The sequence below is a fragment of the Aspergillus aculeatus genome, assembly GCF_001890905.1.
Source record: "Aspergillus aculeatus ATCC 16872 unplaced genomic scaffold ASPACscaffold_17, whole genome shotgun sequence".
NCBI lineage: Eukaryota > Fungi > Ascomycota > Eurotiomycetes > Eurotiales > Aspergillaceae > Aspergillus > Aspergillus aculeatus.
In genome coordinates this window covers 188,811-212,260 of record NW_017962992.1, presented here as the reverse complement: position 1 = coordinate 212,260, position 23,450 = coordinate 188,811, and the positions used below count along the sequence as shown (strand labels likewise).

Sequence of the window (23,450 nt, the reverse complement as noted above, 5' to 3'; positions counted from 1 at the left end):
TAGAAGTATCCTGTGCGAATTGAAGCAAGACAGCAAGGGAACATCCAGGAGCACAGCTCTCAGATGGATATGGTGTTTTTTTTTTTTGAGTTGGTAGGTGGGTGATATTAAGGGAAGTATAGAATGGGGTTGGTTAGAATTGAAGATGAAGATGAAGATGAAGAAACAACAAACAACTAAGTGCAACCAGTGCACAGGATACTTCCAAAACCACAGGCAGAACAGAACAGACTAGCTTGCTGAAGAAAGAAAAGAAGAAAGGGAAAAGAAGGGAAGGCCAACGAGGGCCCGGCGGGTAAGAAGGCTCTTTTATGAGGGAGGGAAAGATGGTGGTGGATGGTGGATGGTGGATGGTGGATGGTGGATTACCTACCTACACTTAGTTTGTACCTAGTACTCTAGGAATAGTGACGGTCCGTCTGTCACACCCCAGCAGCGGGTAAATCCAGGGTTCGATTGGCCTGCTCTCGCCAGCCCGTCTCCGAGCCTTCAGCCATACAGAACCCATTGCTTGCCGCCCAGCCAGCAACTACTGCCTGCCTCTCCAACCTATAACATTCTCCCTCCATCACCCTCCTCTGCCACTATCGTCACCCATCATTCACGGCATGGAGGTTAAAGTTCACCAGACCGAGGAGGGGAAGCCCAGAATAGACTTATAGAGGGTCAAAGTCTGCTCCCTCACTGGTGGATGCCTCACCTATCACTACACGGTCTACACTCGGATCCATTATCACGGACAGTCCGGGTGGGGAGGACTGCATGACGAAGAGGGGAAATATGCAGACATGCATCGCATGAGCACATCCTTCACCTCTTCACCTCTTCACCTACACCAGCACGGCCTATTATTGATTCGGCTCCAATGCCACCATTTATTCAGTCAAGTACAGCAAAGTATATCATAATCCCAACCCCTTCGCTGCTCACTCATCTTCATCCGCCCAAAGAAAGAAAAGGTAAAGGAAAAGGAAAAAAAAAAAAAAAAAAAAAAAAAAAACAAAAGAAAATCGCAACCTTCAGATCCTTTGTACGCCGGAAAATGCCGAATCAGTCGGGTCTTCGGTTGATACCGCAGATTTTGATGGTGGAGAAGGATGGGAAGCAAATTCAATGGGGAAAAAATAAAACAAAAAAAAAAAACAACCGGAAGACGAGAAAGGAAATTATCATGATATAGAGAGGCGGGGGTGAGAAAAGAGAGGGGAAGAAAAAGAAAAGAAAAAGAAATTCAACTGATGTACATGGATGGTATTCCTTCTTCTCTCTCACCGCACGGACACTCCAGACCGGTTGGTAAACATGCGAGCGGCAATGTTCATCGAGGCCAGCTCTTGGAACAGGAGCTTGGCTGCATATGGGATATGCACCTGCGAAATACGGTGCTTGTTGTTGCACAGTCGGCACTCGAATAGACCTTTCTTGAGTTTTCTGCAGAATCTCCGTTAGCATGGTCCGTCCACTAGAGTCAACTAGTCAGCTAGTCAGGGAAGCATCGTCAAACTTACGCAACCGGGGTCATTAAGCCACAGTCATCGCAGATATGCACGCGGAAGGGATCGGACACATCGAACAACCGCTCCTTCAAGAAGGCACTGGCTCCGTGCGCAATCATACAATCGCGCTCCATTTCTCCGAATCGAAGACCACCATCACGGGCACGACCCTCCACAGGCTGTCTCGTCAGGATCTGCGTAGGCCCACGTGCACGGGCATGGATCTTGTCGTCCACCATGTGGCGCAAACGCTGGTAGTAGGTCGGCCCCAAGAAGACCTGGGCCACCATCTTCCGTCCAGTGTGGCCGTTGTACATCACCTCGAATCCACGAGACTGGTAACCGTGTTCACGAAGAAGACGAGAGATTGAGTCGACCGTGACGTCGGTGAATGGTGTGGCGTCACCCTCAAAGCCACGTAGCGCAGAAACCTTACTAAGCTGACACTCAATCAAGTGGGCAATTGTCATACGAGAAGGAATGGCGTGAGGATTGATGATCAAGTCGGGAGCCACACCCTCACGAGTGAATGGCATATCCTCTTGACGATAGGTGATACCAATGGTACCCTTCTGTCCGTGACGCGAGGCGAACTTGTCACCAATTTGGGGAACCTTGGTCGTCCTCATGCGTACCTTGACGAACTTCAGGTCGTCGTTACTCGTAGATACCAACACCTGGTCCACGATACCATTCTCCGTGCTTCTGAGGGGAGTGGAAGCGTCCGTTTTGGTGTGCGCCTTGGTCCGTTGGCCCAACTCCTCTGCGTCTGGAGCCAGAGGTGCGGTTTTACCGATGATGATATCCTCGCCGGAGACACGAACACCCGGGGCGATGATGCCGTCCTCGTCGAGCTTATCATAGGTTCCCTTCCGCATGCCGAGGGTGTCCGATCTCATCGGCTTCTCGAAGCGTTCAATGACTTGCAATCCCACCATTTTCTCGCTGTCGGTGTAAGTACGGTAGAAGAGACTGCGGAATAAACCACGATCAATACTGCTCTGGTTCATTACAACGGAATCTTCCTGGTTATAACCAGAGTAGACAGCGATGGCAACAATTGCGTTTTGGCCAGCCGGGAGCTCACGGAATCGCAAGAATTCCATGGACCGCGTTGTGGCCAGGGGCTTTTGAGGGTAGTAAAGGATGTTGGCCATCGTCTCCATACGTTGGTCAAAGTTCGTCAAAAAGACACCCATGGCTTGTTTACCCATAGCGGACTGATAGGTGTTACGGGGAGACTGGTTATGATCTGGGAAGGGAATGATACTGGCACAAACACCAAGGATCATACTGGGATGGATCTCGCAGTGAGTCCAAGTGTGCGCCTTTTGACTCAGAATGGAGCGTACACGCTTGTTCGGATCGTGTAGCTCCTCATCCGGAAGAGCATAACCAGCCTGGAGTTGCTTGGAAATTTCGAGATCTTCCGGAGTCATGGAAATCATGATGGTCTCTTCTTCTTCAGCATCGACATACTCCACTACACCAGACTTCACCAGGCCATCCCAACCGAAGTAACGATCGCGGCGGTCTTCTGGATCCAAGTCTGGAGGCAGGTCTTTATCTTGTTCCAGTTTGCGGATGTGTTCTTTGTTGAGCACCAGAGAGCCGCAGTTTTCACTCTTCGGGTCATTGTCAATGACGTAGAGCGGTCGGCAGACACGTCCAGCATCGGTGAAAATCTTGAACTCCCGCTCACGAATGTCTCGAATCAGACTGACCTCGTGCGAAATCATGTTGCGGCGACGAAGGGAAAGCATCGTGTTGACAAGGTGAGCGGGGTCTCTGTGGATACCAACCCAGACACCATTGACAAATACCTTGGTAGCGTTCGGTGTCACTTGAGGTTCGAACTCCTCGAGGACTTCCATATTACGCTGAATCATGAAATCAATGATAGGCTCGCTGGGCGTACCGACAGTGATGTAGCACATGAGAGCCAAGTTCTTGACCAAACCACAAGCTTGACCTTCAGGGGTTTCAGCCGGACACACCAGGCCCCAATGAGTGTTGTGAAGCTGACGAGGCTTGGCAATCTTTCCGTCTCGCCCGATGGGTGTATTGGTTCGGCGAAGATGGGACAAGGTGGAGGCGTAAGTGTAACGACTGAGCACTTGAGACACACCGGCCTTGGAGCTGGCTGCCTTCTTCTGCTCGCCCCAGTTACCCGTAGCAAGAGCATACTTCAATCCTCCCGTCAAGGTGCTAGCCTTGATACCAATATTCAGGTAAATCTCTCTGTTCGTCTCCACGCACCGCTGAACATACCGCTGTAGATCGCGGGTGACGCGGGTGAACAAGACTCGGAAAAGGTTCGCAAGAAGAGGACCGGCCAAGTCCAGGCGCTTCTTACCGAAATGATCACGGTCGTCGACATCCCGGCGACCCAGAGCACACTGGAGAAGCCTGTGCACCATGTAACCCAGGAAGAAGGCTTTCCGCGTCTCACTACCTTCGCTCTGGGAGATATGCGGGAGGAACTCTTTCTGCATGATCTCACGAGCATAACGGACACGGCGTTCGTGGTTCATGCTGGACTGGGAAGACCCACGCTTGGCGATGAAGTCAAGTGCGACCTCGCGATCCTGAATGACGAAACCTTCTTCAATACATGGCTTCAGCATCTCCAGCATAGGTGTGTCGTTGCGGTCATAACAAATGTGGTTCAGGATATCTTCATCGGAGACCACTCCGAGAGCTCTGAAAACAACCACAATTGGAATATCGGTCTTCACGTAGGGCAGTGTTGACCGAATCGTGGGACCAAATCCACCTTTGGCACTATCACCTTTCGCGAACAGCTTCAGAGACAATTGTGACAAAAGCCGCGAACCCTTCTCGACAGCACTGCGAATTTCAGCAACATAAGGTGTGGGACTGGGTGGTGCCTTCTTGAAAACCTGGACCGTGTTGCCAGCACTGCGTTCCTGGGCAATCAGAACCTTCTCACTGCCGTTAATGATGAAGTAACCGCCCGAGTCGTAAGGGCACTCGTTCCAGTTGTAGAGAGCCTGTTCGCTCAAGTCCTTAAGGATACAGTACTTGGACTTGAGCATAATGGGCACCTTTCCGATGAACACCGTCTCCTCCTTAGCTTGATCAGCGGGTAGTTCCTTCTGCTCCCACGAAAGATAGGTGCCATGAGCTTTCCGATCCTCGCTCGGGTCACCCATCTCATCCTCATCCCGGTCGGCGATCAGACGTTCCCGACCTTCCATAATCTTCTTGGTAACACCCAGGTATAGAGGACTGGCATATGTAAGGTTACGTAGACGAGCCTCCTGCGGCAACATGATGGTCGTCGCACCATCACCTTCCGTCACGGAGGGGCGGGAGAGCATGACGGTTCCGAACTTGAGCTCGTATCGGCGGACAACAACCGGGTCGACTTCATCTTCGGCGGGGGGGAGCGTCTGATCCAGTGTCACTTGGCCTTGTTCCTCCACCAACTCCTGCATCGTTGACGAGATGAACTCATCGAAAGAGTCTAGCTGCTGTGAAACCAGACCCTTGGTGTCGAAGAAGGACGAGATGACGGTCCAGCAATCCTCCGACGTAATCCCCTCGTCCATATCATCGTAGTACTCATCCTCGTAGGCATCTTCGTAGTCGGCCATCCTGACAGATAATCGGTCACGGTCCTAGTGGAACAATAAAGGACAAGGATTCAAGAAGGCGCAAAGGGCGCGACGCGCTCGGCGGAAAATATCCCACTCGACGTCGCCAAAGGGCTAATGTCAGAGGGTAGACACTGGGGGTGAGAGTTCGAGATAGGCAAGGACAGAAGCAATCAAAGAGCCGGGAGCCTCAAGAAGACAATGAGGTTGAAAAACCCAGGCCACCGGTAATGCTGGTGAAGGGAGCAAGCAGCTGGGGAAGTGCTTCAAGTCTCCGGGCGGGCGATGATGGATCTTGACTTGATGAGCAAAGAGAGAGAGCCGCCACTAGTCCCTCCCGACCGCCTGCTGCTGCTGGCGCCGCTAGTCACGGGTAGTTAACTAAGGCATAACTAACACTAATCCGAAACAAAGAACCACCATCACGTGATGGTTATTTATCCATTGAATTCAATTCACTTTGGTGTTACATTACAATACAAGATACATCCACAATGACCTCACCTCACCCTCGATCACTCAACCTATGCTTCCTATGCTTAGGAATATTGGGTGAATGCTCATGGTTTGCTAGCAGCTATACCAAGATTGATCTTCTGTATCCCCCATCATACAAACTGAAGAAGTGTCTCCAGCATCTCCTTATGGTCCTTTTGCCCCGGATCTTCCTCCGAAAGACCTTCTACTTGCTCTAGATGTACAGTATGGTCAGTCTTGGTTCTCATAGTGAGGGATACAGGAGGTGTGTAATTGCCATACCTTGTAAGGTAGCTTTGATCAAAGACAAATCCTCATCTCGGTCTGCGAGAAGGGAAACAATCTTCCTCTTGGCTCCATCATCTTCGGCGACGAGCCAAGCCAGAATCACGTCAATGAGCTGCAAAGGCGTCAGTGTGTCTGAATGGGGCTGAAACTGTCGTCGAGTATGAGCGACGAACCTGAAGCGAAAACAGCCCAGCGTCAAACCGGCGGGATAGCCATTCGCTGACCATGGCCTCCTGTTCCTCTGGTGTAAAGCTTTTCCGTTCGTTCTCGATCGCTTGCTCGACGGGAGACACTCTCGAAGCATAATCCCGTCGTAGCTTGACGAGTTTCTCGATCTTTTCATAGTCCTTCTCCATGAACTTGGCAAGCGTACGTATACGCGGCGCGGACCCCCCCGGTAGCAGGCGCAGGAGAGAAGCAAAAATGCCCAGTAAATGTTCGACCGTCTGGTTCTCTTGCTGCTGAAGGTCAACCCAGCCCGAGCACTCACGAGAAGAGTATAGCATACCTTGCGCTTGAACATGCCAAATACAGTACTCAAACATGCTGCTTCGATGAACCTCTCGCAAGCACTTGCACCTGCTGCACCGCCTAGAGCATGATCCAGAACTCGTAAAGCTCTCTGTTTACTGAACTTCCCTTCTTTCAGCATAATCTGAGCGAGTTCAATCCCTTCACTTTGCAGGAATTTGTCCTTGCCAGATTCCTCATCAACGACGCAAATCAAACAGTCAAACAAGTTCTCGACATATTCCTCCTCGTCAGAATCTTTCTCTGGATCACGCTTGCGATATTGGCTGAGTAATTGAAGAAGAACTTCAACGCCGTCCAAGCTCACGAATCTCTCGCGATTCTTGGCCGTAGACTGTAGTAGGATGGCCAGAATTTCAGCCGAGTATTGTTGATTCTGGCTCACAGGCCTTTCCTTTTTCTGAATACGAGATATGAGCCAAGGCAGAACATTGGGGTCCTTCCCTATCTTCTCTGCGATTGACGCTTGCGAGGCGAGGTTTTCAAGAACATCTTGGGCGGTCTTAGTAACTTGTCGAGCTACCGAAGGACGGCGGACTCACTTAGCACGTAGTATACCCCTGCTCTGTCAACCTCGGATTCTTCGTCTAGCCTAGACAGGTTTTGCGCTAGTAGTTCGACAAGGTCGGCATCCAACTACCACTATCAGCAATTTTCTAGCTTTGGTATGCAAGTGAATATACCATAGCGTTGACAAGTGTGTCCCATTGCTCCTGCTCAGCTTCCACATCTTCGTCAGTCAATTCACCAATGATCTGGATGGCATCGATCGCGATATCGGCGTTTTCATGGGAGAGTAAGGATACGAGTGAGCCAACGCAGCCCAGCTTTGCGAATTCATCGAACAGTTCGGGGTGCTCGGAGAGAATCGATAGGCCCTTGATCTCAGTATCGAGGTCCGCCTCCGAAGCCATAAACCTAGGAAGCTTAGCAAGATTTGCTTTTCCGTATCATGATCAACCCAGATCAAAACCCACTTTTGAGGATCATTCTCGAATTTTCCGCGGAGCTCGGCATTCTTGGATATCTTCTTCTCGAAATTCAGGGCGAATCGTCGCACCCAGGCAAGGTCAAATTTCTCCAGCTAAGCCATATCAGCACTCATCCCCATGCAGATTCATGAGCTATGCCCTTACCGATGCCTCCTCCTCTTCATGCTGGTCAATGTATTGCATAGCCTGAGCGGTCTGGCGCTCCATACCACCGCCGAAAAAGCGACCTTCTTCGTCGTCGGGGACATCTTCGGCCTCGAAATCCGGGGGTAATTCTGGGCCGGCATAGTCGTCCTCTGCGTCGCCTCCTTCCTCTTCTACTATTGCCGCCTTCCCTTTTGATTTGACATCTCCGCCCGCGTCCAGCTTAGCCGCTTTATAGAGCTCATCTTGCATTGAACGTCAGCACCGTCTGCCGGAAAGGAGGGGTATTCGTAACGAACTTGGGTCTTTCGAGGCATCAAATTTGCGCTTTGAACTCGCTGCAGATGAAGGTTTCTTTAGACGTTAGCAAGCGTTTGGGACCATAGTGTCATCATGGATTCTGTACCTTGAAGAGCTCATCGATGCTCGTCATGGCTGCGGCTTGCGCGAGTGGACTTCACGGAGGCTCTCGTCACCACCAACTCGAATCAAGTAGATACGCGGTATGCAGATTGATCAGTGCAGATTCCAGTAAATGAATCCCTCCTGTTGTCCAATTCAAGCAAGTTGCGACCGTTGACTGCTGCTGCTTGATTGACTGATCGCGCCGCAGCTCCCAAACCGATACGGGTGCCGCGATAAGCTAAAGGCGCAGCTGCCAAGCATGGAAAGATTTCTCGGACTCCGGCATCATTCCGCATTGCCCTCAACCGCAACTCCATTTACTCCATTCATCTCTACAACGTATTACAACGACCCCCTCCCCGTCAAGCTCCAACGTTAACTCATCCACCTCCCACAACCCATTCACATCATGGCTCCCAGACAGCGCGTCGTTTCCGGTCGCCCCCAGAAGGGCTTCCTTAGCACCGCCTACGAGGAACTTACTGCCGCCGAAAATGCTACCATCGTTCGAAGCCTTCTTGTCTTCGGCGTAAGTGCCAAATCTCAAAGGCTCAGTTACAAGAGGAACCGGGAAACTAATTGTTTTTTATTAGGCTGGCGTCGCTTTCCTCCACAGCAGCCTCGGCGAGCTCCTCCTCCCTCCGTAAGTTCGACATACACCGAATCCCTGTCAACTCAACCGCTCAGGCCGTCAGCCCGGCCAGGATCCCACAGGTCGCTAATGACTGATGAGCAGTATGTAAAATGGATACCCTATGCCTCCGTCCAACTCCGTGAAATGAAGGCCGTCCGACAGGCCGGGAACCGGGTCGACTATTGATCGCTGGATACGTGCGGAATCTTTCTATGCTATTGCTCTCGACATCCGAAGTTAATGAATACGTGTATTATATTTTTCTCGTGCATTAAATGGCTCCGCAGCTTTGGTGGATGGGACAAGACTTGCCAGATGATCCCTGGGAGTCTCACTCTTCCTTCTTTTTGAATAGACTTGTGATCCTAGTCACCTCTCGCTCGTCTCGGAAACCCTGCGTGCGTAGTCCTCAGACAATAGTGGATGCTCTGGGGTTTGACCAAATCACTATCATGCCTCTTTGAAACTCTTTGCATTCGGTATCTACCTCGTGTTGTGAGACGGGCCTCGAGATGTTTCGACAGCCTCTAGTGATATGCAACCATAAGAGGCCGGAAACTAAGTAGTGGCAGGTTGTCTACTCGTTTAGAGACAGATATATCTCAGATCATAGATTTTAGATTTGGGTGTGGTTCAAAGCAGGTAATGGTGCCTGGGGCATGAAGGATTCAAATGTCCCTGCATACAACCGATATATTTTTGAGAATCTATCGGGGGCTAGTGTCGTGCGGCCTGGCGGTCTCGCTGAATGCCCATCTATAAGTAGATACAAAGCACAATAAGTTGAGAATGCCTTTCAAAAACAATCATTCTCTTTCTTGTTATTGTCACCAAGTCCCCTTGTCAGTCTGGGATGAAAAACATTGAAAGGGTGGGCATTGATTTCTATGAAGGCTCTTTGTCTGCTCAGGACTTTTAAGGATACATTCATTCAACTTCGACATGGAAGCATTACCATGGGTAGTGATAAAAACCTCTTGTACCCTCCAGATCATAGATCATGGCAATGAGCAAGCATCATATTCACTATCTACGACGATTGACTGACCCAAATCAAGCGCCACTAGCATTACTCTCTCGTCATGTCCGCAAATTTAACAGAGCCACTGGCCCCAGATGCCATGCTCGAGTCCGCTCTGCCCGGATTCACATTTCTGTCTCGTTTTCTATTTACCCACTTCAATATTGACCTGTCCCCTTATTGTTTCATTTTCCTCATCATCATCTGTATCCGTATGGCGTTGCAACACGTTCTGCACTTGTTTGTGACCCCACTAAACTCTGCCTTGGCACATCTTCGTGACTCGTTCACTTGCAGGATCGAGGTAGAAGGCCAGGACAGCATATACAGATACCTCATGTACTGGGTGATACATCATAGATCTATGGCTAAAGCCAAGCATCTCCTTGCCAGCAACGCGCTGTCGGTCGGCGGTCGATATGTCAATATAAGAACCAGCCTTGACCCCAACGAAGACGACGACGAGCCTGAATATCAGCCAGGAGACAACTTCGACGAATGGTGGAGCAAGGTTATCAAGAAACGCAGCACCCAGCCCTTGCACTTCATCCCCTCCACGCAGGAGCACTACTTCTTGTACGCCAGCCCTTGGTTCTCTTGGTGTTTCTGGCGCTGGATCAAGTTCCAGCGCACCAAAACCAGCGAAAACACGTTGGTCAGCGATCGAATCGTCATCTCCTGCTGGGGACTGCCGTTCTGTAATTGGGGGATAGGCATGCTCAAGCAGCTGCTTGCCGAGGCGCAGCAGGCGTGGCTTGACAAAGACCAGGATAAGATCGAGATTTGGAGTGCCCGAGGGGGGGAGTGGCAGCCGTGTGACGGGCGTGCTCCAAGGCCACTGGATAGCGTGGTGCTTGACCAGGAGGCCAAGGCTGGTGTCTTGGCTGATATCGAGAGATTCCTCATGAACAAGGCTGTCTACGAGGTGCGAGGGCTTCCATATCGCAGGGGCTATTTGCTTTATGGCCCGCCCGGAACTGGCAAGACGAGTCTATGTTATACCCTTGCCGGACACCTGAAGCTACCAATCTATGTGATAGACCCCAGTTCCTCTTCTCTGGACGAAACCCGCTTCAGACAGCTCTTCTCTGATTTGCCCTCGAGGTGTATCGTTCTGATGGAGGATGTGGACTGTACGGATATCACACAGTCACGGGCACCTGGGCATGACAACAGGAACCTGCATATGATGATGCCTGGACACGGCCCTACTCAAAACGGCATTTCGCTATCTGTTCTTCTCAATGCCATCGACGGTGTGGATGCAAGTGAAGGTCGCATTCTCATGATGACGAGCAACCACGCCGATAAGTTGGATGCGGCACTGATCCGTCCCGGACGGGTGGACATGCGCATCGAGTTCAAGTACGCGACACGTGACGAGATTGAGTCTTATTTCAAGACGTTTTATTCGCCTCTACATACTCTGAGGCATGTAGTACGGATCCAAAATGAAGAGCGGGTGCCCATTATCACATCTGGAGACGTCGACAGGCTGGCCTGTGACTTTGCCGCACAAATCCCCTCGGCGCAGCTTACGGTTGCTGAGCTCCAGGGACATCTCCTAGAGCACAAAGATGATCCTAAAGCGGCCATCAGGCAAGTAGAGATATTGCTCCAGAAAACTAAGGCTCAGCGCGATGAGCGCGTTAAGAAGCAGATGAAAGAGCAACAATTGGATATGAATAAGGAGCGGGAGAAGATGCTGAACAAAGAGATAGAGATGGAGAAAAGGCTGCAGAGCGAGGAGCCTCCCACTGAGACAAAGATATACAATTTGCGGCCACGGCGGAGAATTGGCTACTAGGGCTCTTTGTATAGAATCATGATGCTGCACTGTACTATATACACCTACATCCCACTGTACATGATGAGACTTGATGATCTACAGTCCAAACTACCCAGAATAGCCTAGTGTCACCCCACAGCTGACCCCAACTTTTTTCTCTTCTGCGCGGGGCAATCAAAGTAGAGATTATCTAAGCCAAACTCCACCCGACTTCTGGAAGACTGGAACTAACCCATCATTATCCACCATCGACCAAAAACAATCCTCGCTTAAGAAGACAAGCGTCAGTGAAGCTTGATCCTATTATACATGCAATACATACAATCAACTCAGCTGCCTCGGTGACCTTGTCCTCATTGTCATTATAGCCATAGAATATGTTAGCAGCGAAGCGCAAGCCACCAAGTGCGGAGACCGACGATGATAATCCGCCGGCGCCTAAAAGAAGCAACAGCCTGGGATACAATCCACATGCGCCCTGGCTACAAGACGCCAGACCATCTCGGAGCTGGCGGACTTTGGGCGAACGGGCTCACCGACCCTCCCTGCCATTGGAAAATATGGTTTCTACGGTCCGAGATCTGATAGACCCGGACTTCGATCCACTGATTGCGCTGCTGGATGAAGAGCCGCGATTCTTGAAGCCGCTTCCAGCACGCACCCCCCCGGAGGACTTGGAATTCTTGCGATTCCGTGGAGCTCTGACAATTCCCGAGAGTGGTCTGCGAAATGAGCTCCTGCGCTGCTATATCAAATGGGTGCACAGCTTCATGCCGGTGCTGAACCTACAGGAGTTCTTGCGGTGTGTGGCCGAGAATGACCCCAACGGGAATGTCAGCTTGCTGCTATTCCAGGCGGTGATGTTTGTGGCCACTGCGTTCGTGGATATCAAACATCTGCAGGATGCTGGTTATGCGACCCGGAAAAGTGCGCGAAGTGTATTCTTTACACGGCTGAGGGTATGTGCGAGCCTCGAGCTACACTGTCAGATATGCTTTTTCTTGTTCTGTGGCTGACTAGGAGCACTAGCTGCTTTACTCCTTGGACTGCGAAGACGATCGGATTGTCATCTTGCAGACACTTCTTCTCATGACTTATTGGTCTGATCATCAGAACAACCCTCACAGAGACATCTGGGATTGGATTGGTGTCTGCAATACACAAGCCCATTCCATCGGGTTGAACAGGGATGCATCCGCATCTAATATGGACCCGAAGATGAAGAGGCTGAGGGCTCGGATATGGTGGAGTCTATACTCACGCGATCGTCTCATCGCCATGGGTTTGAGGCGTCCTACTCAGGTCAACGAGGGGACAAGCAATGTACCCATGTTGCGACTTGAGGATTTCGACTTCGAGCCTTTTCATCCTGCAGTCATTGAGATGTTTCGCTGTCGTCAGCTCGAAGACCTATCCCACCAAAAGCGCCTAGCTACCATGTTCATAGAAAAGGCCAAGCTGTGCCAAAGCATAGGGAGAGTCTTATTCGCGCAGTATTCACCATCTCAGTGCCAATTCGGGGTGACAAATCGAACAACGATCAGTCTGGTCCCCAGACAAGCATCAGAATCAGAATTGGCACGATGCAGCCAGCGACTCGAATCATGGTTGGGTGCCCTCCCAAAGGATGCACAATTCATCCCTACGTCACGAACTAATATTCGGGATGGAGAAGATGTCTTGCTTCTCCACGGCGCAATGGTACGAATGCTATATCATGCGACTACTAGCGCACTGTACCGACCCTGGGCATTTTTGCCCAAGAAGGATCAACCCAAGTCGCGTCTTGATCTAATCACCACAGCGCAGACGAAGATGCAGGAGGCTGTCATTGGTATTACTCATATCATTCAGGGTCTGAACCAGTTGAACCTCACACGCTTTCTGCCACAGTCCGGGGTAACAGTAATTATCCCCGCTGCTGTAGCCCATCTGACGAACTCGTTGTCCGGCAACCCCTCAACGCGAGAATCCAGCATTCACCACTTCCAGCGCTGCATCCAAGTCTTGCAAGGGCTCAAAGATATCTATCCCGCAGCAGACATGGAAGTAGCTAACATCGAAGCTGCGGTCAAGGTCCAATCTGACTGCAATAACGCTCTCTTACAAATCATGCAACTTGACTCTCCTTCATCTCCGAACACCATGCAGCAACCTCAGGCGCGGAAACCAAGTACTGCCTCCACCTCCCGAACTATGCTTTCAGCGGATGGGAAAAATCCCACTCAATGGACCCCTCCTCGAGACGATCAGGAACCAACCGACTCCACCACCTTGAACCTGAAACAATCCGACCTTAGGACCGCCGGCCCCTTCCGAGCCCGCCGCGACAGCAATCTCACAGCATCACCTGCCACCGCAGCCTCTCTCAACGCCAACCCTCCATCCTTACACAAAGCTCAACCCACCCCGCCACACGATTTCGATGACCCCTTTAGTCATGTTTTCCACGATCATCATTCTGTCTCACCCCGCCAACAAAACTCCCAACCCGACCATCAAGGCCAGTCGCACGACAATTCGACCCTAGACACTACGGACTTTTTCTTCGACCTTGACCTCGACCTCGACAATTATGATGCTGACTTTCACTCCCAGGAAGGCCGTGATTCGACCGCTACAGCAGCGACAGCAGCCGACCACACCGCCGCCGCCGGCATGGACATCGACTGGGCGAACGAGCTTCTCCGCTGGGTTGACCCGGACCAAAGTCAGAGCCGTGAGCTGACGTCCGATGACCACGATCGCAACGACCTCTTCCGGATCTTTGACCCCGAAAGCAGTAGTGGCAACGTGCAGCAGCACGAAATGACGGCCACTGGGTTCACCCCTGGGAATATTACGGGTGATCTGGACCGGGATTTAGGGTTGACTGAAGAAGAGGATGGGATGTTTTGATCCCGGGATGCATGGCGACCAGCAACAGCAAAAAGCGACAGATTAGCCCGACACCTACTGTACAGGTGGAACATTAACTTTGGAGGATAGGCACAGTAAATTGCACATATAACAGATTTATCCCCATGTATGTATGTCTTCGTCTTTCTAGTTCTCTACTTCGTACAGTCATAAAACAAAACCCGGGCACTAAATCTGGAACAAGACCCGCGATCGTAAAGTAGTGAGTAAGATAGGTAGCTTGGGAGACGCGCTTCGCTAGGGTGAATTTCAGCAATGGTTAGGGAGTAGGCAGGAGGGCTGCGCAGGTAAAAGTCTTTGAAAGTATCGGTTAGAACGATTATTCCTTCTGCATCCACCGATTCTTCTCATCACCCTGCTCCCATTCATGCTCGATATACCCGAGCTTCTTCTTGACGCTCTGCACGGTTGCCTTGTCGCCCGTATTCTTGCCCATGTTATCACTGAGTTTGACGGCGGGCCGGCCGTTGGCGGTGGAGATCTTGATGACGATATTCAAAGGCTTGGATTTCTCGCCGTCGGATTTGTTGGTGAAATCGTCTGTTGGTGGTTTCCCCGGGGAGTAGGGTCAGGTTAGTTTATGTAGGGTTTTCTCATTATTTGAAAGTAGGTTGCAGTGAGGAAGGCGAGATGGTAGGCTGGATGGGATGGAAAACGTACTTGTGAAAAAAGTGCCCACGCCGAAAACGGGCTGGAAGCCGGCTTCCTCGGCAATGACCTTGTATTCGACGCAGTGCTCGATGTCCAGGGAGTCCGAGAATACGACCGTCTTGGGTTCCTTAATTCCCTCCCGGTCGAAGAATTCCCGGACCATCTTTACAAAGTAGGTGGGATCTCCGGAGTCCTGGCGCACACCGGTGTAGACCTGGGCGTAGGTCTTGGTGGGATGCTCGCCCTGGGAGTCTTGCAAGGGAGCAGAGATGGGAGGCGTTGTGCGTGCCTCGCTTTGGATGGTGGATTGGACCGTCGTGCCGGGCCCGGAGGCAGTTGTGCTGACGGCGCCCACGCCGGCGCTGGTGTAGGCGGGGATAGGTTTGCGGAACGCATCGAGGAAAGCCGGGGTGCCGAAAGTGTCGGTCAAGGCGATGCCCAGAACCTGGTTTTTAGTTAGAACATAGAACGCGCTGATAAGGCCACTTATGCCAGGGGGAAGGGGGGTGGGGTTGGATGCGGGGGCACGTACTCCTTCGCCGAAGCAACCAAGCCAATACCGGAGAGCCATCTCGTTGGCGTTCTCATAGTCGTCCGTGATGGCAGCGATGGTCATGTACCATTCGTGAGCGACAGTGCCCACAGGGGTCACATCGTACTTCATGGCGAAATGGACATTGCTCGTGCCCGTGAACGCACCCTTCCAGCCATGTTTTTTGCCCTCTTCCGCGGCGCGAGATAGTCCCTTCATGACCAGGTCTTGCGTGTGATAGTCACGCCGTCTTCGGGATCCGAACTCGGAGAAGATGCACCCATGCTCTAACAAGGTGCAGCCCTTCCGGAACGCCTTCTCCTCCTGGCAGCTGTAGTCCCAGTCCTTATCGGTGAACATGAAGTACGCTTGGCTGGTCAGGGCCAGCAACGGGATCTCGTAGAGGATGGTGTCCACCCAGAGACCCTTGATAACATAGTCGACATCGCCCTTGTCTTCGTCACTGCCAGTGTCGCCCTCCCCTGGGGTGAAGTGGATCTCGACCTGCTCCGAGGGCTTGAGTTTGAATGTGGTCAGGAAGTGCAGGTAGGCATCGTTGAAGTAGGGACATTTCTTCTTCAGGAATTCGATCTCGTCGCTTGTAACTTGAATGTTCCCGAGCTCTGAACAGAGATAATCTGCGGTTAGTCAGGTCGAGAATTATCGATTCCCTTGTGCCAACTTACTGTCCAGCTGCGCAAGAAGCCATTTGTAAGCACCCCGCGTCAGCTTCATATCGGCAGTGCGGTTCGTGAAGCCATAGGTGACATCTGCGCGTTGGGTTGACCGGTCAACAAAATTTGTGCGCCCAGCAAGCTCTGATACGAGGCTGCTTACAAGTATCAGGGAAGTATTTGAGGATGGCGCATTGCATCGTCAACTTGTACAAGTCTGTATCAAGCAGCGAGCAAATGCCCTCCGGGAGCGGAGGGGATGCTTCTTGAGTCATAATTGGGATTGCACGGTCGAAACCTGGTACAATGCAGAAATATGGGAGACGAATTGGAGGTAGCGATACTCTCCTGAGAGAATTTTAAGCTACTCAAGAGTGCACGAGGTTGGAAAACCCCCAAGGGAGTTGCTTTGCTGCGCGGGGAGATCAACGAAAAGATAGTGTTTGGTTTGTTTGCACACTGAGGGGCTTCTGTCATCCGCGGGCGACGTCATCCAATCTTCTTTACGTCCCATTTAACCACGGTCCACAATTGGATGAATGTTGTTAATTTTTTTTCTGTTGGCACTCGACTCAAGCCTTGAACAGAGGTCTCAATCGCGTGGGAATTCCTGGCTGCATTGCGTGGCCCGCATCTACCGAAGGCGTCATCTCGGCCTAGACTGCCTTTTGCGTCTATCGCCGGGATGCAGACTACCACATATTTACCTTGCCTTCCAATGCATTACGAGCCTGTCCTAAACTGTTGTGAATCCAGAAGAAGATATTATCACCGAGGTGCTACCTGCAACTAGTGAAGTGATCTCGCTTCGAATCCTTTGTTTTCACTCCGATGACTGCCCGGTCATCGGTAGAGATAACTGCCTAGATCAACAAATCCTCACAAATCGATAACACTGCTCGGCCCCACCGTGCGAAGATCGCTAGCGCCGCTGTCATCTGTCTCGATTCGGGGCGGATGCACAACATAGGACTCAGTAGCACTCGCAGTCGCCTGAAAGTGAGCCCATCGGTAGGCCATGAGACTAGCACGGCTATACCTTCTTCCGATTGACTGTCTGAAAAAAAAGTAACACTTTCACATGCTTCGGGGAATGATCAAAATGCAAGGATTATCCTTGTTTGTAGCTGAGTCTTGCTTACCGCAGACGCATCTTGCATTGGCAAGCATACCCCGGGTCTGCAGGACATTACTCGTTCATTCCCGACTACACTGCCATTGGCATATAGAAGAAAAGCACGAGCACTGGACAGGCCTCAAGACGGAATGATTCAATCCAGATTCTTTGACCCTGAAGGGCTCGTTGCCGATTTACCTCGAGTTCTGGCACGAAACTATTTTGGAAATTAAAATGCAAGTGGAAAGAACGCACTTCTCAATCTCCCATCGTGATCTGGGCCTGTGAGGGGTCTCGTGAGAGATTAATCTGCTAGAAGTGATGTATCGAAGCTCAACGACTTGTGTCCTGAGAGATCACAACTCAAAGGCCCGGCAATAGTATACGAAATAAATATCTCGAGGTTAGCAGCAGCTGAGACTGCAACTTCAAAGATTATTCATCATAGAGACCTCAACCCACAGCGCAGAGTCATGTCTATACATAACGCTTCCCCTTGAGTGACCCTGGGAGATGATATGTGACTGCTATGTTCGACAGTGTCACTGGGTTCAAGTTAGACCATCCTACGTATGCAAAGACAAAGTCTAGGCCCATTGGCCGACAGGATCTTCTCCAATCTACTCGCTGAGTTTAGCTGTGCTTGGCCAATTGCGACTCTACACAAGTTTCTATGATCCTGGTTGCTACACTTCAGCCTGTCCATGTGAACCCTGAATCTGGCACTTGATGACACAAAGATCGTAAGAGTCCATGCGAGGACGCCACAATTACTGCTACCTATGACTAGACAAGCATCTCTTGTCTACGGATGTGGCGAGCCGGCGGCAATTGATCAACAGACATAAGATATAGGCACCTAATATGTCCCTCGTCGTGTTATCCCTCCTAGTCATCGTTTACTACATCCTGAGAAGCCTTTATCGCCTCTATTTTCACCCGCTCAGCAAGATCCCGGGACCTCCAATAGCAGCGATTACTGGCCTCCATGAATTCTATCATGATGTTGTTAGAGGTGGAAAGTTTTTCTAGAAGATCGAAGAGATGCACAAGAGATACGGTATACCGGGTTTGAAGTCCGTGCTTGAATAAGCTCCCTTGTTGAAGAGACCTAGGTCCCATTGTGCGGATAACCCCTCGAGAAGTCCAGATCGTCGAGCCCGCCATGTACGATGAGATCTACGCCGGTAACAGTCGCAAGCGAAACAAGGACCCGGTCTTTGTCTCCTCCTTTGCATCCCCATTCTCGGTAATACCCACGATCGATCATGATCTTCACCGCGCGAGGCGAAGTTTGTTGAATCCCTTCTTCTCGAAGAAAGCGGTAATGGAACTCTCCACGGTCATCCAAGAGAAGATCACCCGGCTACCATGGCATCTGGAGAGATTCTATGCAGACGGAACGGTGATTGCACTACACACGGCCTTCATCAATCTGACAGGGGACACCATCACCCATTACTTGTACAGTCAAAGACAAGGGCTACCTATCTGATCCAGATCTTACCAAACGTGACTTCATCTGGCAGCTGATGTTGGAAGGCACCAACTTATGCCATTTGTTTCGATTTTTCCCCACCAGTCCTCAACTGATCAAGGCTCTGCCTGGCCGTTGGATGCGTCTCATCCGTCCTAAACTCGCCCAAGTCTATTCAATGCAGGAGCAGATCGCACAGCAGTCACGAGGCGCCCTGCTCAACATATAATGCCCTCCCTTCGCTGGAAAGCTTGTCCCATCCTACTTGGGAGTCAGCCTAGAAACCAAGCCAAGCAGTTCTTCTTCGCACACAGGGCTAACACAGATCCCGAAACTCCGTTTGCCGAGTAACGAACAGTTCAGCCTATGCGAAATTGTACATGACTATTGCATCGTTCGTGCGGCGGTTCGACCTCGAGCTCTGCGATACTAATCCCTAGGATATGGAATTCGTTCGGGAGAAGATCCTCCAGCGGCCGGAGAAAGGAGTCTGGACGTTGAAGGCGAAAGCGAGGGTCGTGGGGATTGTTTTGGAGTGAAGGGCTGAAAGTTGGTTTTGTGGGCTGGTGGTGCATTTGCCCTGGGGTGATTCAAGTTCCTATTTCCTTTCTCATCAAGTATTGATGATGTCCTGGCAGGTTCCAATTGAGCATTGGGAACGGATGTGTCATTGATCTGCACTCATCTGCCGTAAGAAATCCGGAGACCGTGGGGTGCGTATGCGTGACACCACATTTATGAACTGTTGCTTGATTATGGATTGGATGTGAACAAATTCTGGTGGGAACTCCTGACACCGGGCCCCATGATGCATAAATGTTACAAAGACCAAGAGTAAGGAATTGTTCCGGTTCTCTTTAATACTGCCCTTCATGGCCTTTCTCCTTATCCCCAACGAAGACAAACCAGGGAGGCGGCAAAGGAACTACCCCCATCGTTAAATAAGATAGAGCCAGATCAGACACAAGTAACATATACAAATACATTTCCTTCCCAGCTGCCTATCTCATCAATCCCCTCTCCCTCCCCTGGGGTTCTGACTGTTCAATCCACTAACTAAATCGACCCGAGTCCACCGAAACTCACGCCTCGGGCCAATCCCAGCCGCAGAATCCGCATGATATCTTCACCCGTGACATCATCCGGTAGGCCAGCACGCCAATCCCAGCCTCGGTCGTGGGTTGCGGCGCCTTTCTCTGCGTTCAACCGGGGCACAAGCACACCCGAGCTACCGGTTGAGCCGGATCCTGAGAGCGTGCGTGCTGATCCGACCATCTCGCTACCAATGAAGGAGAAGGTGCTAGAGGCATTGAGAGCGGAGACGGACTTTTTCAGCATGGCACGCGGCGATGGAGGCAGGATGTACGAGTCGGTTGATGAGGATGCATTTGCGTTCTTAGAGGATTGATATTCAATCAAGGTGGAGCGGAAACATTCTTCGCACTGGGCGTAAACGCGAGGAGTGACAGTCTGGAGGTCCTCGATTGCGGAGAGAATGGTGAATTGTTGAGAGACTGAGAGGATGGGGGTTGGTTCTGAAGCCGGTCAGAGTCTACACAAAGTCTATAGCATCACGATTTTAAAAATGGAAAGAACTCACGGTCAACAAACGGGAGGACTTCGCCCAATAGCGTCAAGAGGCCATCAACTTGGACGGCGGAGTCACGGTCTGGGTCATACAGGCCACCATAGATGCTGTCTGCAGCGCTGCTCACGACTGCCACAAGAGCCTGGGCTGCCGCACGCCGTCTAGCAAGAGGCTTGTAACGAGGTTGTTGACCTTCTTTCAGGTTCACTGCCTCGTCGCGGATTTCGTAATATCGGCGTAACGTTGCGTATCCAGAGAAGTAGTATTGCAGGATACTGGCTGCATCTTCGTCGGATCCTGCAATGGCAGCCAGACAACGACCAGGGTCTCGAATCAAAGACTCGAGCTGCTCATCAAGGTCATTCGACGAAGGATAAGCGCGAGACTGCACAAGACTGTATGAAATGAGCAGGTCAACCACGGACTTGACCTTACGGCGGTTATGTGCGCGCGCATAGCACAGAAGAGCGAGACCGTAGTCCTCTGAATCAGCAACGGTAGCATCACCGAAACGCTGGTCAAATTAGCAGCTGGTTGATGAATCGGATAAGATAGGAGATCTAACCTCTGAAACCTTCCGCCCTTCATTGTCAAGATCAAGCTCGGAACAAAGCATAACCACCTTATCAACTTCCTCCGCCGTGTTGAGCGGCAATCTTTCCAGCAGTTCCGAAACACTCTTTTGCAGCTTTCCCCTGTCGTCTAAGCGACTCAGAACCTCGAGAGCGACCTCCCAACCGTTGCGAGTACCATCTTGGCATTCAATTGACTGTCGTTCAAAAAGGCCAGATGCATAGGCACTGATTACATCGTTCTTGTTCACACGAGGGCCGGTCGTTTCAGTGCCTTGGCCTTGACCATACGACAAAACCATCAGATCGTCTTCGCTCAAGCCAGGCATAGATTTCGATTTGGTGGCTCTAGGATTCAGCCAGCCCCCAATTGACGCGACCTCGACTACGGCACACGACACACACAGTGACCATGTCTGAAGCAGCTCAATCACGCCTTCCACGTTGCCCTCGAAGACAGAAGCCAGCCCAACTTCGAGACTACTGAGTGAATTGACACGGAAACTAGCATCATCGCCTTCCGCACTTGTGGCTTGACCGAAAGCGAGATCAAGTCGACGCAAATAGGCATCTTGCGCACTGGTAGGAGACGTATTCCTTGCTGGGCGAGAAAATAAAGGGTTGAGGCTGGTGGGCGGAAGGTCACTAGGGACCTCGTCATCATCGTCACCACCCCACCACACGGTCATGCAAATGGTGGCTTCGAGCCAGTCTTGTGAGTTCTCCATGATGGCATCTTCATCACCGAGCAGAATACGATACATGGACCGAAGATTTTGATAAACCGCCCAGGGTACTTTGCTTTCAGCCATGCGTGCGGACTGGGTGAAGGAAATCGTTTGCGCGGGAGCAGTCGCCTTCAGCCCAAAGTTGACAGCATGGAAGCGGTTTTCTTGAACAGGGGGTTCTGGCGACGCCTTGTCCTCGCCTTCAGCGAAATCTTCCAGGTCTGTTACTGCCGCCAAAACCCGTCTTCTGAACAAAGCCCATTCGGTACCCTTGACATCCCAATCATCGCGTGAGACACCAGGACATGACTCAAGGATTTGAAGAGCCTTGTTGACGCATCGCTGAATATTCTGCAGCTGTGTTCCGCGGTATCCCGCCTGTGGTAGGCCATCTTCTAACGCTGATCTTGCGTAGTTGAAATCGGCAGATCGCAAAAGTTCAACGGCTGTCGAAAGGCTACCTCGGAGAACAGCAGCATTGAGCAAGTCCCAGAAGCTTGATGATGCAGTAGGATTGGGTTCAAACGCCTTCAAGACTTGCAACTCCGACGCAGGAGGGATGTGGTTGGCATCGAGCCAGTCAATGAGAAGTCGGGGAATAGGTGTCGGTGATGTTGTGCGAGGACCACCCAGTAGTAAATTGCGCGTTGCGAAGGGGTTTACTTGGCCGGGTCGATCAAATGGCCGAGGGGGGTGATGCAGCTGTAGAAGGAGTGAAGCCAGAAAACTTGCCTTGGCGATATTTGAGGCTTGGTCGCCCGGTCCAATGCCGTCTGACTCTTGGTAGGGACCACTCTGTCCTGTAGCTGTCTTCCACACATCTGCGAGTCGACTGCAAACATCCGAGAGGGCCGTGCGGAAGTCCGCGCCATTATAGTCGGCTTTTCTGACTTCGTCGTACATGCGGCAAAGCTCGTCCTCCGTGCTCATAACGAAGTCACTCGACTCATCCACTGTAGTCAGCCGCGAGCGAGCTAAGTTGCGAACTATAGATGGCATTGCGGAGTCTTTCTTCGGTGACAACTTTCCCTTGCGCAGAGGTGCTTGACCCGCCCAGCGCTCATCGAGCTTCGGACGCTTGGCGCTGCCTGGGTTTGAATATATAGACTTGCGATGACCAAGCGAGACAGGCTGCGGAGCGATGGAGTCACCGAGCTGAGAATCCAAAAAGCTGAAGCGGCCCCCAGCGTTCTTGCTCGCCTTGCCCACACCCAGGCTGCTTCCCGTCTTGTCCACTACCTCATCCTCTGTCTCAGTCAGGATATCATCTCCCTCTGCAACCATCTGGGAATCCGCAAAGCCATTGGACTGCCCAAAGCGTGTGGATTCGTCAAAGCGAGAGCCATTTGTGATGCTGAACAGGGACTGCGACGCTGCAGAGGATTTCGTTGCGGTTGTTGTCATTTTCTTGGGTAGGGGTGGCAGGTAATCATTTGACATAATAGATGAGCCGAAGATGCTATCATTGTCATTGAGGTTCATGTGGCCCGACTTCGTGAAGAGGGAGCCGGAGCTCATGCGAGAGCTCCCAAAATCGGAAGGCCCGTCATGCGCCGCAAAGGAGTTGGATGCGGATGGTGGAGCCCCAGCCGGGGTGCTGGATAAACCGTCGAAAGGATCGCGGGATTTACCAGGCGTAGACGGCGGGCTAGACTGGAGGTGGAAATTCCAAGACATTGTGTGCTGATGGGGTGCGAGGACAGGGTCTGTAGGGAACGGTTACTGGGCGGGTGGATAGCGGAATTCACAGGAAAAATAGTTGTTAGGAAAGAGGTTATAATTGAATGGCCCCGAT

The 23,450-nt window shown here is 51.4% G+C and overlaps 7 protein-coding genes across 7 annotated transcripts; 4 read left to right on the top strand and 3 right to left on the bottom strand.

Annotated features, from left to right (window-relative positions):
* Positions 1-972: 972 nt before the first annotated feature.
* ASPACDRAFT_1891095 (DNA-directed RNA polymerase II core subunit RPB2) lies at positions 973-8,185 on the bottom strand. The gene is made up of 12 exons (XM_020198603.1): positions 7,955-8,185; positions 7,848-7,902; positions 7,549-7,793; positions 7,390-7,496; positions 7,096-7,330; positions 6,955-7,048; positions 6,390-6,904; positions 6,055-6,339; positions 5,876-5,993; positions 5,731-5,807; positions 1,509-5,140; positions 973-1,431 (listed from the first exon to the last, which is right to left on the bottom strand). Exons 1-12 carry the CDS (start codon positions 7,979-7,981, stop codon positions 1,269-1,271), a joined length of 5,553 nt encoding a protein of 1,850 aa, XP_020052503.1. The 5' UTR covers positions 7,982-8,185; the 3' UTR covers positions 973-1,268.
* Positions 8,186-8,362: 177 nt separating this feature from the next.
* Positions 8,363-8,600, top strand: ASPACDRAFT_46927 (putative TOM core complex subunit Tom6; the record flags this gene model as incomplete). Its single annotated transcript, XM_020201867.1, has 2 exons — positions 8,363-8,482; positions 8,547-8,600. 2 exons carry the CDS (start codon positions 8,363-8,365, stop codon positions 8,598-8,600), a joined length of 174 nt encoding a protein of 57 aa, XP_020052502.1.
* Positions 8,601-9,669: 1,069 nt separating this feature from the next.
* On the top strand, positions 9,670-11,415 carry ASPACDRAFT_63637 (uncharacterized protein; the record flags this gene model as incomplete). Its single annotated transcript, XM_020203917.1, has 1 exon — positions 9,670-11,415. One exon carries the CDS (start codon positions 9,670-9,672, stop codon positions 11,413-11,415), a length of 1,746 nt encoding a protein of 581 aa, XP_020052501.1.
* A 542-nt stretch (positions 11,416-11,957) lies between these two features.
* Positions 11,958-14,295, top strand: ASPACDRAFT_35003 (transcription factor domain-containing protein; the record flags this gene model as incomplete). Its single annotated transcript, XM_020200087.1, has 2 exons — positions 11,958-12,356; positions 12,427-14,295. 2 exons carry the CDS (start codon positions 11,958-11,960, stop codon positions 14,293-14,295), a joined length of 2,268 nt encoding a protein of 755 aa, XP_020052500.1.
* Positions 14,296-14,375: 80 nt separating this feature from the next.
* On the bottom strand, positions 14,376-16,595 carry ASPACDRAFT_125626 (nicotinate phosphoribosyltransferase). Its single transcript, XM_020196833.1, has 5 exons — positions 16,337-16,595; positions 16,186-16,269; positions 15,500-16,122; positions 14,977-15,412; positions 14,376-14,856 (listed from the first exon to the last, which is right to left on the bottom strand). Exons 1-5 carry the CDS (start codon positions 16,446-16,448, stop codon positions 14,636-14,638), a joined length of 1,476 nt encoding a protein of 491 aa, XP_020052499.1. The 5' UTR covers positions 16,449-16,595; the 3' UTR covers positions 14,376-14,635.
* Positions 16,596-18,314: 1,719 nt separating this feature from the next.
* ASPACDRAFT_81414 (uncharacterized protein) lies at positions 18,315-19,228 on the top strand. Its single transcript, XM_020205871.1, has one exon. The coding sequence runs from the start codon at positions 18,456-18,458 to the stop codon at positions 18,783-18,785; it is 330 nt and encodes a 109-aa protein (XP_020052498.1). The 5' UTR covers positions 18,315-18,455; the 3' UTR covers positions 18,786-19,228.
* Positions 19,229-19,823: 595 nt separating this feature from the next.
* On the bottom strand, positions 19,824-23,332 carry ASPACDRAFT_54567 (putative nuclear pore complex subunit Nup85; the record flags this gene model as incomplete). The annotated part of the gene is made up of 3 exons (XM_020202895.1): positions 19,824-20,302; positions 20,368-20,869; positions 20,921-23,332. The coding sequence occupies 3 exons, from the start codon at positions 23,330-23,332 to the stop codon at positions 19,824-19,826; spliced, it is 3,393 nt and encodes a 1,130-aa protein (XP_020052497.1).
* Positions 23,333-23,450: the final 118 nt, after the last annotated feature.

Coding starts and splice junctions, on each gene's coding strand:
- ASPACDRAFT_1891095 (XM_020198603.1), bottom strand. CDS start 7,981: ATGACGAGCATCGATGAGCTCTTCAAG. Junction 7,049..7,095: donor ACACACTTGTCAACGCTATG/GTATATTCACTT, acceptor TGATAGTGGTAG/TTGGATGCCGACCTTGTCGA. Junction 1,432..1,508: donor GGCTTAATGACCCCGGTTGC/GTAAGTTTGACG, acceptor GAGATTCTGCAG/AAAACTCAAGAAAGGTCTAT.
- ASPACDRAFT_125626 (XM_020196833.1), bottom strand. CDS start 16,448: ATGACTCAAGAAGCATCCCCTCCGCTCCCGGAGGGCATTTGCTCGCTG. Junction 16,270..16,336: donor CAAATACTTCCCTGATACTT/GTAAGCAGCCTC, acceptor CCCAACGCGCAG/ATGTCACCTATGGCTTCACG. Junction 14,857..14,976: donor CGTGGGCACTTTTTTCACAA/GTACGTTTTCCA, acceptor AACCACCAACAG/ACGATTTCACCAACAAATCC.
- ASPACDRAFT_81414 (XM_020205871.1), top strand. CDS start 18,456: ATGTACGATGAGATCTACGCCGGTAACAGTCGCAAGCGAAACAAGGAC.